The sequence below is a fragment of the Monomorium pharaonis genome, chromosome 8 (genome assembly GCF_013373865.1).
Source record: "Monomorium pharaonis isolate MP-MQ-018 chromosome 8, ASM1337386v2, whole genome shotgun sequence".
NCBI classification, from domain to species: Eukaryota; Metazoa; Arthropoda; class Insecta; order Hymenoptera; family Formicidae; genus Monomorium; species Monomorium pharaonis.
Genome location: NC_050474.1, coordinates 1,381,978 through 1,394,285, shown reverse-complemented (window position 1 = coordinate 1,394,285; position 12,308 = coordinate 1,381,978). Strand labels below are relative to the sequence as shown.

At 40.2% G+C, this 12,308-nt stretch overlaps 1 protein-coding gene and 1 long non-coding RNA gene across 5 annotated transcripts in view; one reads left to right on the top strand and one right to left on the bottom strand.

The window, feature by feature from the left end:
- Nucleotides 1-12,308, bottom strand: part of LOC114254302 — a 137,319-nt gene that overhangs the window by 59,753 nt on the left and 65,258 nt on the right. The gene's annotated exons all lie outside the window — the stretch shown is intronic.
- LOC105840633 (glutamate receptor ionotropic, kainate 2) overlaps nucleotides 1-12,308 on the top strand; it is a 113,923-nt gene that overhangs the window by 38,028 nt on the left and 63,587 nt on the right. For all 4 annotated transcript variants that reach the window (XM_012687623.3, XM_012687620.3, XM_012687621.3 and 1 more), the window contains exon 4: nucleotides 8,924-9,175. In XM_012687623.3, coding sequence (XP_012543077.1) covers nucleotides 8,924-9,175 — 252 coding nt within the window. The remainder of the gene's footprint in view (nucleotides 1-8,923; nucleotides 9,176-12,308) is intronic.

Here is a 12,308-nt window from a genome sequence, read left to right as displayed (position 1 = left end):
ATTACAGTGCAACATTATTTACAATTATTAAACAAGTGAATGATGAATTATATGATTAATCGATCAAACTTATTGATCAAATACCTAAGTTCAATACACCTAATCTTGGTACAAATATAATAATTAAATATATTTATTGATACGTGCGTATGTTACACTGCTTTAAACATAACAACATATTTTTAAATTATAAGAAATTTTAATGTAAATATTAACAATACTAGCCCATACTTTTACCTCAAACGTTCTCGGATATCATTTTCAATCAGAGATTAGGTTATTTGATCACGACGATTGAAGTACGCTGAGATTATTGCCAATTAATGCCTAAGTAGTAACTAACAAATTGACGCGGGACCTGTGAAACGGGGGACAACTCTACGTCCTCATCTAACGTAACGCCAGGATGGTACTTTGAAATTTTAATGAGCCGCGCTCTCTCTCTCTAACCGTATCGTTGGAGATTCGAACGAGCGCGAGGAAGGAATGGTCCGCGTCTCGATACCGACAAAGTTGAAAGTTACTTCAACTGGGGAGGCGGTTCCCGTGAAAAGTTGCGAGAAGTCAATTAGTATGGTACTCCTTTCACGGGGATGCCCGACGCGCGCGGTTGTTAAGGTTCCAGCTGCCTATATACGATAATCTGAGGGACTTTAAAAGAGAGAGGTTGCCGCGCCAATAAGGCTGCTCGTTATGCAACACGCCAAGCGCGATAAAATAATACGCCTCTGCAGAAAGACTAAAGTTTAGCTACCGTAAGGGTATTAGGTCGCAAAAACTCTTGCAGAAGTAGTCCTACAGTTTTTGTACAGAATTATATGGTATACTGGAACTCGGAAAAAGAGAGAGACCCTTGAACAAGTAAATTCGTAAGTCAAATTGTTTTTACAATAATTTTATTCTTTATTTTATACTTTTTTATTTTAATTATTTTATTTTGACATTAATTTTTTAATGAAGAGATAGGCACCGGAAAATACTTAGTACAATTGACACTATTTTGTTTGTTGTGAATATAAAATTAATATACTGCATGTAGAAAGATTCCTTGATTTTATTTATTGAAAAAAGGGGATTTTCCACAAATCACCGTTGGATAAAAATGCAATTTGTGAACAGGGAAAAGATGAATCAAAATGATGTAGATATTATCGTTGCTAAGCGACTACATCGATGTCGATATATCACGCCTGTTCTCTCTTGGCAACTTGAAGACACTTTCCTTTACAGCAGCTTAAATCTACTGCATCTCAAGAGAATGCCTTGGCAATGACCCGGCAAGACCTTTTTACGAGCTCGGAATAATTATGAGTCTAAGTCCGGCTGTTCACATTTTCACAGCGCGCACCCTTCTCCCTCCCATAATAATTCAGTCTTACCCTTCTCACAATTTCTCATTAGGATCGTAACAGTTGTTTTAATATTTCTAAAATAGCCCGTTGCAATTTCAGAAGCAAAAAAAAAAATAAATAATAAGTCAGCGAAAGACTATTCTCAGAGCGGTCGTTAATTTTAACGTCTCTTAAGTGGGAAACCGTAAAGTTGAATTGGGTCGTACGCGTCGCCCACTTTTCCGTTAACAATTCTAACGCTTCAACCCGTAAAAGTGATGGTTTTATTACTGATTTATATTACTAATTCGCTTAACGATTCGTTCATTAACGTCAGCTCCGCGCGCATACTCGTAAAATTACGTAATTACTTTGCATAATACATAAGATGCTAATTAATCTGATTACACAGCGGTGTGATAATTTAAATAGAGCAGCCGAAGAATGTAAAAAGAGGCATAATTGTGGTACTTTTTTCTACACTCAACGTCGGCACCGCGTCGCCGGAGAGCTTTATCTCCGACTTATTCTCGCACCATTGATTTAAACGCCTTATCTCGACCGCGAAATTAAGAAGGATACTATCCTCCGCGCAATTCCAGATAGCAACGAAGCCGCCGTTAGATTCATCAGCGCGGACGCCATTGGTACAAGAAGGAAGATAACTCCCGTGGCCGACGGCCAAGCTCATAACGTATCAGAGCCTCTCCCGAAGACGGTCGATTCCTCTGGTCGACGAGGGCGAGTAGATCGAGCGTCTCTTCGCGCGGACTCTTGATCTTCTCGGGCGCATTGTGGGCGAAAAAGCAGGAACTCGGAAATGGGCATCCCGGTGATCCTTGCCGGGACCCATTGTACGCCGTGACGACGCTCTCCTTCCGATTTATTGCATAGAACTTCGCGGAAAGACGCACGGACGTCGAGTACGAGTCCTGCCTATTGTGCGCCCGGATGAGACGTTAACCTTGATCTCAATTCTACGTGAATCTTATCTGTCGGGGGCCCTCCTCGAATGTCCATTACGACTTATCCATAATGGGCCTGATCTTCGAGAACCTTTGCCGCCGGATGTGATCTGATTGTTGAAGAGGAGTTGGACCCTTTTCGGCGTCCTCTCGAAATATGATTAATCCTCGTCGAGCGATCCTCTTCTTTCGGCAAGGCTGGCCGGCGAGTGAGAGGCGGGCGGCATTTTGACCCCAAGTTTTAACGCCAAGCTGACTGCGGCAGGGAACTCCGTTAAAAGGGGAGGACTAACTTTCGTACTTCTCGTGCACGACGTCGACGTCAGCCACAGAAACTTTTTCGACAGCGCGCTGTCGTCGTAAACAAATTCAGATACGATTGGCTGGCTGGCTGGCTGGCTGGCTGGCTCGGTTCCACCATTCGCTTTCGCCTTCTCTTATTTTCGTCGCGTTTCCGGACGCCCCTTGGTCTGCAAAACCAACCCTCCCGCTTTCTGCTCCGCACTCGCGAAAATACGCGTCAGCCTCTCTCCGTCTCTCGTCCCCACGCTACGATCGATCTCGCGCTTTCCAATTTAATACTCGAGACCAGAGACTGCGTCCTTGAAATAAGAGTCGCCGACGTTGCTCTTCGTACAATGATACTGAATTCGTCTGGCTGTTACAAATGTAACTTGGAATTCCGTCGTGAAACCAATATCGCCCCACGCTACGAATCCTGCAGATAAAACATCTCGAGCTTATCGAGCTGAAGTTCAAACGACTCCCATGAATTCGCACGAAGATGATAAGACAGACATCGTTGCGGATATCTTAGAGAGTTAACGGATTAATGAACGGACATTACTCTTATCGAGTAAAAAGCCAGATAAAGCTGAATTATTTTAACCTGGAATTTTATTAATTTATTGATTCTATTTATTTTAATTTCTTATAAGTTTATTTATATAATTTGTTTATTGATCTAACCGTGCTTTTGATTAAATCTCCATCCTCGCTGCCTCTTGCCGAAACTGAGATTTGTTTGAGTCATCGAAGATTCATGGATTTTGCTCGAGGATCTGCAAGGTGCCATTTAATTGGCGCTTTAAAGTCCGGGGATAATGTAATTACTAGCGTGAACCAAGTGGACAAGTAGATTCAAGCCACTCGACTATGCATAGTCTTTGAATCAATTGACACCGGGCTATACGATTGACTGCTAAGGTAGGGCAACATCAAGTTAGAGTAACGAAGTAGCTGTGTAACCAAGTTACAGCGCGAAATTCAGAAATGCAACTAACGTCCAAGAGAAACCGCTGGGAAATAAAGCGATTCGATTAGTTCGAACAGCAATCAACTCCTACTTTAGCGGAATGAGTTAAGAAAGATGAAGATGGTAGTTCACATTCATTACCTTAATGCTATGTAGACGTGTGATAGAAAATACGTGAATGCGCAATATATTAATCGAATTCTGCTATATTAACAACGCTGCAATTAATAATAATTTTAATTTAATTATAGGGAGAGTAATTACTTGGATTCCATTTTAAACACGCAATACTAATATTAACAACATAATCGTACAAATTAATATAACTTAAATTCATTACGACGGTCAAAGGTATTGAGAAATAATTTATTGCTTTTGCAAAACGTTTATACAAATTAAATTGAACATGTCGGCCGTTCGCATGTGATAACAAGCGATATTGCGCGGAACAATATCACCAGACTGCCTACTAGATAAATTTTTCAGAGAGGATAACTTTTCCGCGCAGCAAATCCCGGCGAATGCAAAATTGCGTTTATTCCCGGGGTTACCGTTAGATGATTTTTTTTCCTCATCAACGCGACAAAAGCCGTGGGCTACATTGCCATAGGATTCAATGTCGAATAAACCTGGATGAGTTCCATCGCGATTTGAATAAATTACGTTCATTTTGTTCTAGAGCAGAAGCCCAACCAATCAATTGTACATAGAATATCCAATATACTATTTCACGTAGTTGCGTGAAATAATATGTATTGCATATGTACATTCCATCCAATACAAAACATCTAATGATTTAACCAGTTTAATGAAGTTTTAAGTCAGCTAATGAAGCTGATAACAATGTCTAAACTATTTACTGGAATATTTAAAATATTCTTACAGAGCTTGGAAAAAGGGACATATTTAATTGTGCAACTGTTCGCTGTATTAACAGTAGTTCGTTAAAGGTGTTCATTCGATTACTTTTAGAAATAATCCAGTGCATTTTTTTTCCAATACTAATGAAAAAGATCGTTTTTTTACAATAAGCGACATGGAAAATGGGTTTTATCTTTTATATTCAGACTCAATGATATATGATTCATAATGCAGTTTCCCCAAAATGTGTTCTTCGTTTTTAGGGGAAATGTTTTTGTATATTTTAAAATTATTTTAAAAATAAGTACTCTATTATTCTCTAAATAAAATAATAATTTAAAAATAAGTACTCTATTATTCTCTAAATAAAATGGTACGCGAATGGCGCTATTATTTATTATTTTGTACTAAAAGCAATCACAAAAGTGGTAAATACGCGCGCGTCGCGAAACGTCGAAAATTGCAATTATTGCATGCCCCGTTCGGCACGAGCTAGCAAATAATGTCGAAAATATCGGCCGCTTTTTCCTATTCCGGCTTATATCCTTCGAGTGTCTCTTGGTAGGACACGAAGGCAATAAAACGCCAGACTTATATATATCGTTTTACCGATTGTCCGCCGATCGCGCGATGCATCGCACGAGAAATATCCGCGTGGGCGTACGTGTGTAAGCTATAAACGATACGAGTACTATACTGTATGATACTGTACATGTGCGTACGGAAACAAATTTTTTTCCGACAGCGGAACATCGAGTGCCACACAAGATATATTCGCCACAACAAGTTCGATATTTCCGTTCAGATGACTATACATATATCGAAGCGATGTTCATTCCGCAGTAGATTACATATGACGTAATGTTAACCCATTCTATATTCTTTTAACTATTGTTCCTTGCACGAGTGTGTAACTCACAATCAGTTTTTATTTTAATATACACTGAGAGAAAGATACTTAAAAATTTCTTTATGAGACATAAGTTTATTTTACCGAAATAAATTTATATCTTACAATTTAAAATATCTTTTTCTCAATGTAACAATTAAAAAATGAGTACAATCCCCCGCGTTTAATTTACATAGAAAATCAAGAATTTAATTGCAAGAATATGCGGGTAATAAAATCTACAGAAATATAATCTTTTCATACGATTTAAGATACATTTTCTTTACGGATGGTCTCGATACAATATTGACAATTACTTTTAAAATGATTGTTTTTCAGATAAAAAGTATATATTGATATTACAAAATGCTTTTCTGTCAGTTACGTGAATGGCATGTAGGAAAAAAAATGGATTAATGGATATTGATGTTAGCGAATAGAACAGGTTTTATATTCGTAAACTGATATATACAAATGGTATAGTTACTTTTAAAACATAATATTAACGTTAACGTTAAGAGAAAGCAAAGAGTAATAGAAAAGCGTGAAAGGATAGTTGATAGTTCAAGCATTATTCCTTATTTATCTCTTTGGTTTTATTATCTCAGTATTTTATTCCACCATTACATCCTTTCTGCTTGCGATAGTTATCTGTTATCATTTTTCGACGTGCATTTTATTTCCTTTTTATTCAGCTGCCCACTAACGTCCCTTTACTTTCCATTAGCTGCTCTGATTGTCATTCCTGTTATGTCGCTTGGCTCGACAGTTTTTCTTCTTTCCTCCTTAACAAGAAACTGCTGCTAGATTTTAAAAAAATCGACTGTGAATGGATATTAATAAATAATACGTTCTAAAATATTCTTTAGTACGAATTAATCGAGACAAAGTTCAATTTGCCAAAAATTTCGTTAAATAGTCTCGTTTTTAGAGAGCGAATGTAATATTACGAAAGGCGAATGTAATATTACGAAAGAGAAATTTTTACTAAGGATATATCGATCCAAACAAGTCAAAGAAAAACTTGTGGTTAAAAGAAAACATTCACTGTAACACTTCCTGTAGAGAACAAACGCATTTGTTCTACGCTAACGATCAAGAGATCTTTTTGATTCTTATATTCCACTTTTTTATCGCTACAATCTTTTCGCTCTTACTATTCTTATTACTTCGTTCTACCTTTTACCATTTTATTTCTTCTCGGTTCAGCTACCCGCTTGATTTGACCGTCCTCTTATCATAAGATGAAATATGGTTGGATTGAAAATGGAAACGAATACATCCAAAAAATATATGTATATACACACGATTAAAAACAAGAAGGACAACCAAAGAAACGGCAGAATTCGATTTATTATAAGCACATTTTATATTGAAAATTGTTTTTATGAAGAGGAATGGCAAAACACTTTAATGAAAAAAGAGAAAGAATATATATAGAGAAGGAGAATGAGAGAGTACAGGCACGTTTGCCGAGAGCTAACGATCACCCCATTAAGCAACGAATTAAACCTCGTTTACTTTCGAGAGAGAGAGAAAGAGAGAGAGAGAGAGAGAGAGAGAGAGAGAGAGAGGAAGACTCGTTTACAGCCAACTTGATTTTTCCACACGCTTTGCGCTTTGAGTGCCAGCACGAGTCCGTTGAAAGTTTATTTTGGCTTCAGCCATTTACTTTCGCGTGTTTGCCTATGACTTAATAATCTGTGCAAACTTAATGTCGACCAGATTGCGGTAATGCAATAAGCCGCCTTCAAAATATATAGACAAAAATGCCATAACGTTAAATCAATATATCGAACCCGCTGTAAATTAAATGAGTTCACTTATATAAAAAAAAAAAGAAGTACTCTCTACTCCGATAATTTCAAAATTCGCAATTTTACCAGTCACTTGATTACATTACGCTCCTCTCCGGACCTTTTCAGGTGAATCGATCGAACAAATTTATCGAGATTTTCTTATCGGAATGACGAGAGAAACTATTTCACAGATGTCTTTCATGAAACGCAAATCCCTTGGTTGAGCGACGGTCAGCTTCATTTCTGACTAATTTCAATGTTGAAGCGATACGAGTATTATCGTTCGTATAAAATTTTGCCGGCCCAATCCGTTCGGAATTTTTCTCGCGGCTTTGTATTACCGACCGTTTCATTAGAAACAATTACGCTGCAAAGAAAGAAATTGTTCGGATCATTGTAATCCGCGTATAATGATGGCGATATCGCCGCTGTAGCGGTGAAATGATAATGGAACCTCGAAAACCCATTATCTCGCTGCAAAAAGCTATTACTTGCTAGCTTCCAGCTTTCCGTTGATCTTTTCCGCTGTTCCCTCGCGATAACTAGACGGAACGGCTTAATCATCCATCATGAAAAAATCTAGTATTTATGAAGCCTGGATTAGACTTCGCCCGTACCCATGTTGCTAATGGCTTCTATAAACCTAAATATTCGTTTTATCACTACTTGATAATCCACTCGTAAAAATTTCTTTTTGTAATTTTTAAACGTTTTACACGAATTTTACATGAATTTCGCCGAATTTGCTCCAGCAGTTGGACAACGAGATACTTGATCTACTCGACACTCGTCACCCGCTTAGCATTTATGCGTTTACGCTGATTGCGCATATAATCCGCTCTGTCTCGCAATTCCTTGCAGCATCTCGCGTAACAAACGTCGTCACGCGGTGCATACACCTCGCGTCCCGTAACTCCCGGAAAGCTCGCGAGCGATCCGGAAGTGCGATACCTCTCGCATTTAGCCGAGATTCGCTATTCGTGGCACTTGATCTAACTAACGGCTGTCTTGTTGCCCAGACGCGCGCGCGGGCAACTTTGGAGAGCACGGCACGCTCTCCGGGAAATCGATTTCCGTCCGCGCGCCCGACAACGTAAATTAACTTGGCGACGTAAGGACAGAGGCGACGGTCAGGCGAGTTTGTTCCTGCGGACGAGCAGAGGCGATGCTCGAGTAACTCCGTGGGTGAGTCGGTTGTCTCACGTTGGCCGGACGTGCGGCAATACTTGGAACTTACGCGAGATAACCCGGCGGGTGTGCTAGTACCGCTCCTGGTTCGGTCATTTTGCACGTACAACAACCGACCCTTGTGCTCGTGCGATGCGCCCGGAGAGTGGGCGAATGGTACGATGGTCGTGTCCTACATGTAGTGTAGCGTTAATGCGGCGTTACCCTCAGTTTACGGCGGTTTTCTTGGCCATGCCGGGGTGGATTATCGACCGTGACACGGCATCATTATGTCGGCAGTAACGGCACGAGGAAAACTCCGTAATTCTACGAGGCAATCGTTTTCTTCTCTCTTGCCGCGAGAACAGGGGGGCGGGGATTGGATAGAGAAAACGTTAATTGCGTAAGGAATGAAGGAAAACGCTTGATTAAATTAATAGCAAGCGATGTAGCAACATTACACGCGCGATTTTTCTCCGGGATAATTAAAATCGATGCTTCGGGAATCTGTTGGGAGAATATCGCGAGTTGAATCATTGTGCTCTTTAATGCGGAGAGCTATACTTAAATCAAATTTGTTATCAAGTCGCTATCTCATTGATTGTTCCAACGTCAGAAAAGCCATTCATGCTAAAACGCGCGTGTTTTTGTTGCAGCGTGCCAGCAGGTCAAGTACGGCGTCCAGGCTGTCTTCGGGCCCTCAGACTCGATTCTGGGCCAGCACATTCATAGTATCTGCGACGCCCTCGATATCCCACATCTCGAGGCCAGGCTGGACCTGGAGACGGAAGCGAAAGAGTTCAGCATTAATCTCTATCCCGCACAAAGTCTGCTCAATGCCGCTTATCAGGACATCATGGAGTTCCTCAAATGGACCAAGGTGGTGATCATCTACGAGGACGATCATGGTGAGCGACGATAAATTTAACACGCCCTATTTATTAGCAATGATAAAAATAATATTTATTGATATAAGTGCGTTTCCCAAGTTGTTCACGTCTATTAAATTGACACAGTCGCTTTAACACGCTCGTGTAAAACGAAAATTCGGTGTTCAATCTTGCTTTTATTAAATTTCTTTTCTATTTCTTCTTTGTTGCTCTTCGTTAAAAATACTGATCGTGTCAGTTTTTAATAGTCGCAACGTAATCTCGTTACTATCCCAGCAACGCAAATACAGAACGTGGCGTGCAAAAAATTGAAAGCGGGAATAGTCGAATTTTTCAACGCTTATCGGCATGCAAAACATTTGTTCAAAATTCATTTTACTCACTAAAACTTCTCGGGACGTTTAACGTGCGCCATTGTAACATAGAATCGCGCTAATGGCGCTGTGCGTTTTTGGCCATAAATAAATGGAAACGACATAGGATTCTCGTTTCTTTGGCGCCGGAATGGGAAAGAAATAACGCGCACTTTTACGAATTTGCCGAGAGCACATTTTCCTTTTTGTCTCATATGATATATGTTGGAAATGCATATTCATAACTTCGCTGTCTGACTCGAACGAATACGCGACTACTTAACTAATTAAATGGAAATATTGTCATCGAACCTCTCTATGAGCGTGTTGATCGCGAATCGTTTGTTCTGTAAAAATCAGCGACAAATTAAATAGTGGATAATTGTTTAAAGAGTACAGAAAGTTTTTTTTTTTACAGCATCTACTATTCTTTGCATTAAAAGTATCGCGGATGTTACGGGCATTACGCGTCGAACGAAATTCCAACAATCGATTCGATTCAAGTCCAGTTGAAATTTTCTTTGGCATAAAGCCGATTTCAAAGTCCTTTGAAATCCGAACATGTATTGCCATCTTTTACAAGAATATCTACATGCATGGGCAACATGTCAAAGCAATATTTCTCCGGTGTATTTTCACGTAGAATAATGCTTCACCTAGTTTGAAGAAGGAATAAAGAAGTAAGCAACGATGGTTGATTTGAAAGATTCACACGGGGATAAAGTCGGATTGAAATCGACATTGAGCTTGTCTTTCTCCGGAAAAGAACAGTTCGGCAAGTCAGTTCCATAGCTTTAATTAATTAATTCACCTAATGGATCTATTTAAATAGATTCGAAGACGTTGCGAGCACGTCCAGTTTGAATGAGGCATTTATCCCTAAAGACGTACAAGGTGGCAGATTAAGACGCTCTTAGGAAACTTCAGGCATAAATTCAAGTTTCCTCCGTTTTGAGACGCTACCGCGAATATGAGACAATGGAGTCTTCGAGGGACATTAAATATCATTATTTTTGACATCTTAAAATAAATTGCATAATTAAGAAAATCTGTTAAAACTAGGACAAGAGTAACTCTTGGCACTTGTATATATCTCGTTTTTCTTTCTTCCAATATTCCGAGTCTCCTTCTCTTCAGACATAAATTGCAGTTGCGAGATCAATATTCTCAATGTATTTCTGTTTGCATCGAAAATGCGCCAACAACGACGCATTAATTATTTGAAGGGGAACAACTGTGTGTTCTCGAATTGCACCTTCCGTAATTTATCGGAAATAACAAGCGGGCGATGAAACGCGACTGATGGAAAGCGAGCCTCCGGACGAATAGGGACGATTACGATGAATTAGGGACGCGGTGCCGGCAACGCAAGACGAATTGCACGCCATAAACGTGCGTTCCGCGACGTCGAAATATTTCCGTGACTGATTATTGTGGCACGTGAGTCTCGTCACCGCGGTTCGCTACTGTGATACGTGTCCTTCTGCGAGATCGTCGCCAAAATCCACCGTCTGCGGGCATTTGTCGTGTCGTAAGAGGCTTTACGTTTCATCACCGCAGGCAGTTTTTTATGAATCGTAGCTGCCCATAATTTTCTCACGAATCGCTGCGATTGTTAAGAGACATCCGTTTTTAAGAAATTATCATTTTAATATGCAAATTACTTGTAAGATTTTTAATAAATTGAAATAATTAATAAAATAATTTATTCTCAAACATGGAAAATGATTAGTAATTCATGGAAATTGAATAAAGTACAACTCCAAAAACTGTACTTTACTAGATTAGAATTTTTTACTGCGTGATTGCGATTTGCAATGTCAATGGTAGTGAGTCGCGAAACAATATTGGTACAAAATAGAGAGGAGAGAGACAAAGAGAAAAAGAGCCGTTCCAATTTGTCTGCCATAAATTCAACTACATATAACATAATTATTAAGCCTTTAGAGGAGAATTAATGTGCCATAATCCACCTATATTGAATAACGTCAACGGACACGCGAAACTGAGAACAAAATCAATTGGATGCGTTACGCACGGCTCGAATTCCTATAATGGCATTTCGACTACGGTGCGATTAAAAGCGACGTATACGTGCAGTCGAATGAAACACACGTTAGAGCGCGTGGCAAAGTGAAAACGAAACCGGTCTACCGGCAATGGACCGACGCGTTTGCCCAACCAACGGTGCGGTAACATCTTAAGTTTTTCTATCCAACTTTGCTGCCGGCGTCGATAATTTCATTTCCGCGTCTCTCCACGGGATTTTCCCTGGAATTTAACCACCTTTGATGAAAACATCCCCCGAGCTTAACCGCCCTCCACAACGAGCTTAGCTATTTGTGAGGAAAGTACACGTACAAGCCGATTAGAACGCCCCTGACCCCCTGCCAGTCCCGCGCTATCTCTCGTCCAACTCTCGCGCATCCCGCCCCTCGCCGGAGCCGGCGTTGAATTCCTCGAGAGATTTACCGGGACTCCGGGTTCTCCGTGTTTCCTACACTTTCAATTCCAGCGTGCTATGTACCCGCGAGGTGTAAGGGATTCGGCACAGTGAAATCGTACACGTCTCGAGCATGTTTGCCGTTACAAGCCCGCGATTCGTTCAGCGAAATTTCGTCTTACCTTATCGGGATCGAACATTGTCGCGGCGATGCGACGTGACGTGTCGTTCGGGGTGGTTTCAGTGTCGACTTTACGGCTTTAGACTTGAGAAGCTCTCGAGTCAACCATTCCCTGTTACATCGTTACAAAATCACGGATTAGCTGTCGCCCTACGTTACATTTGATATCATATA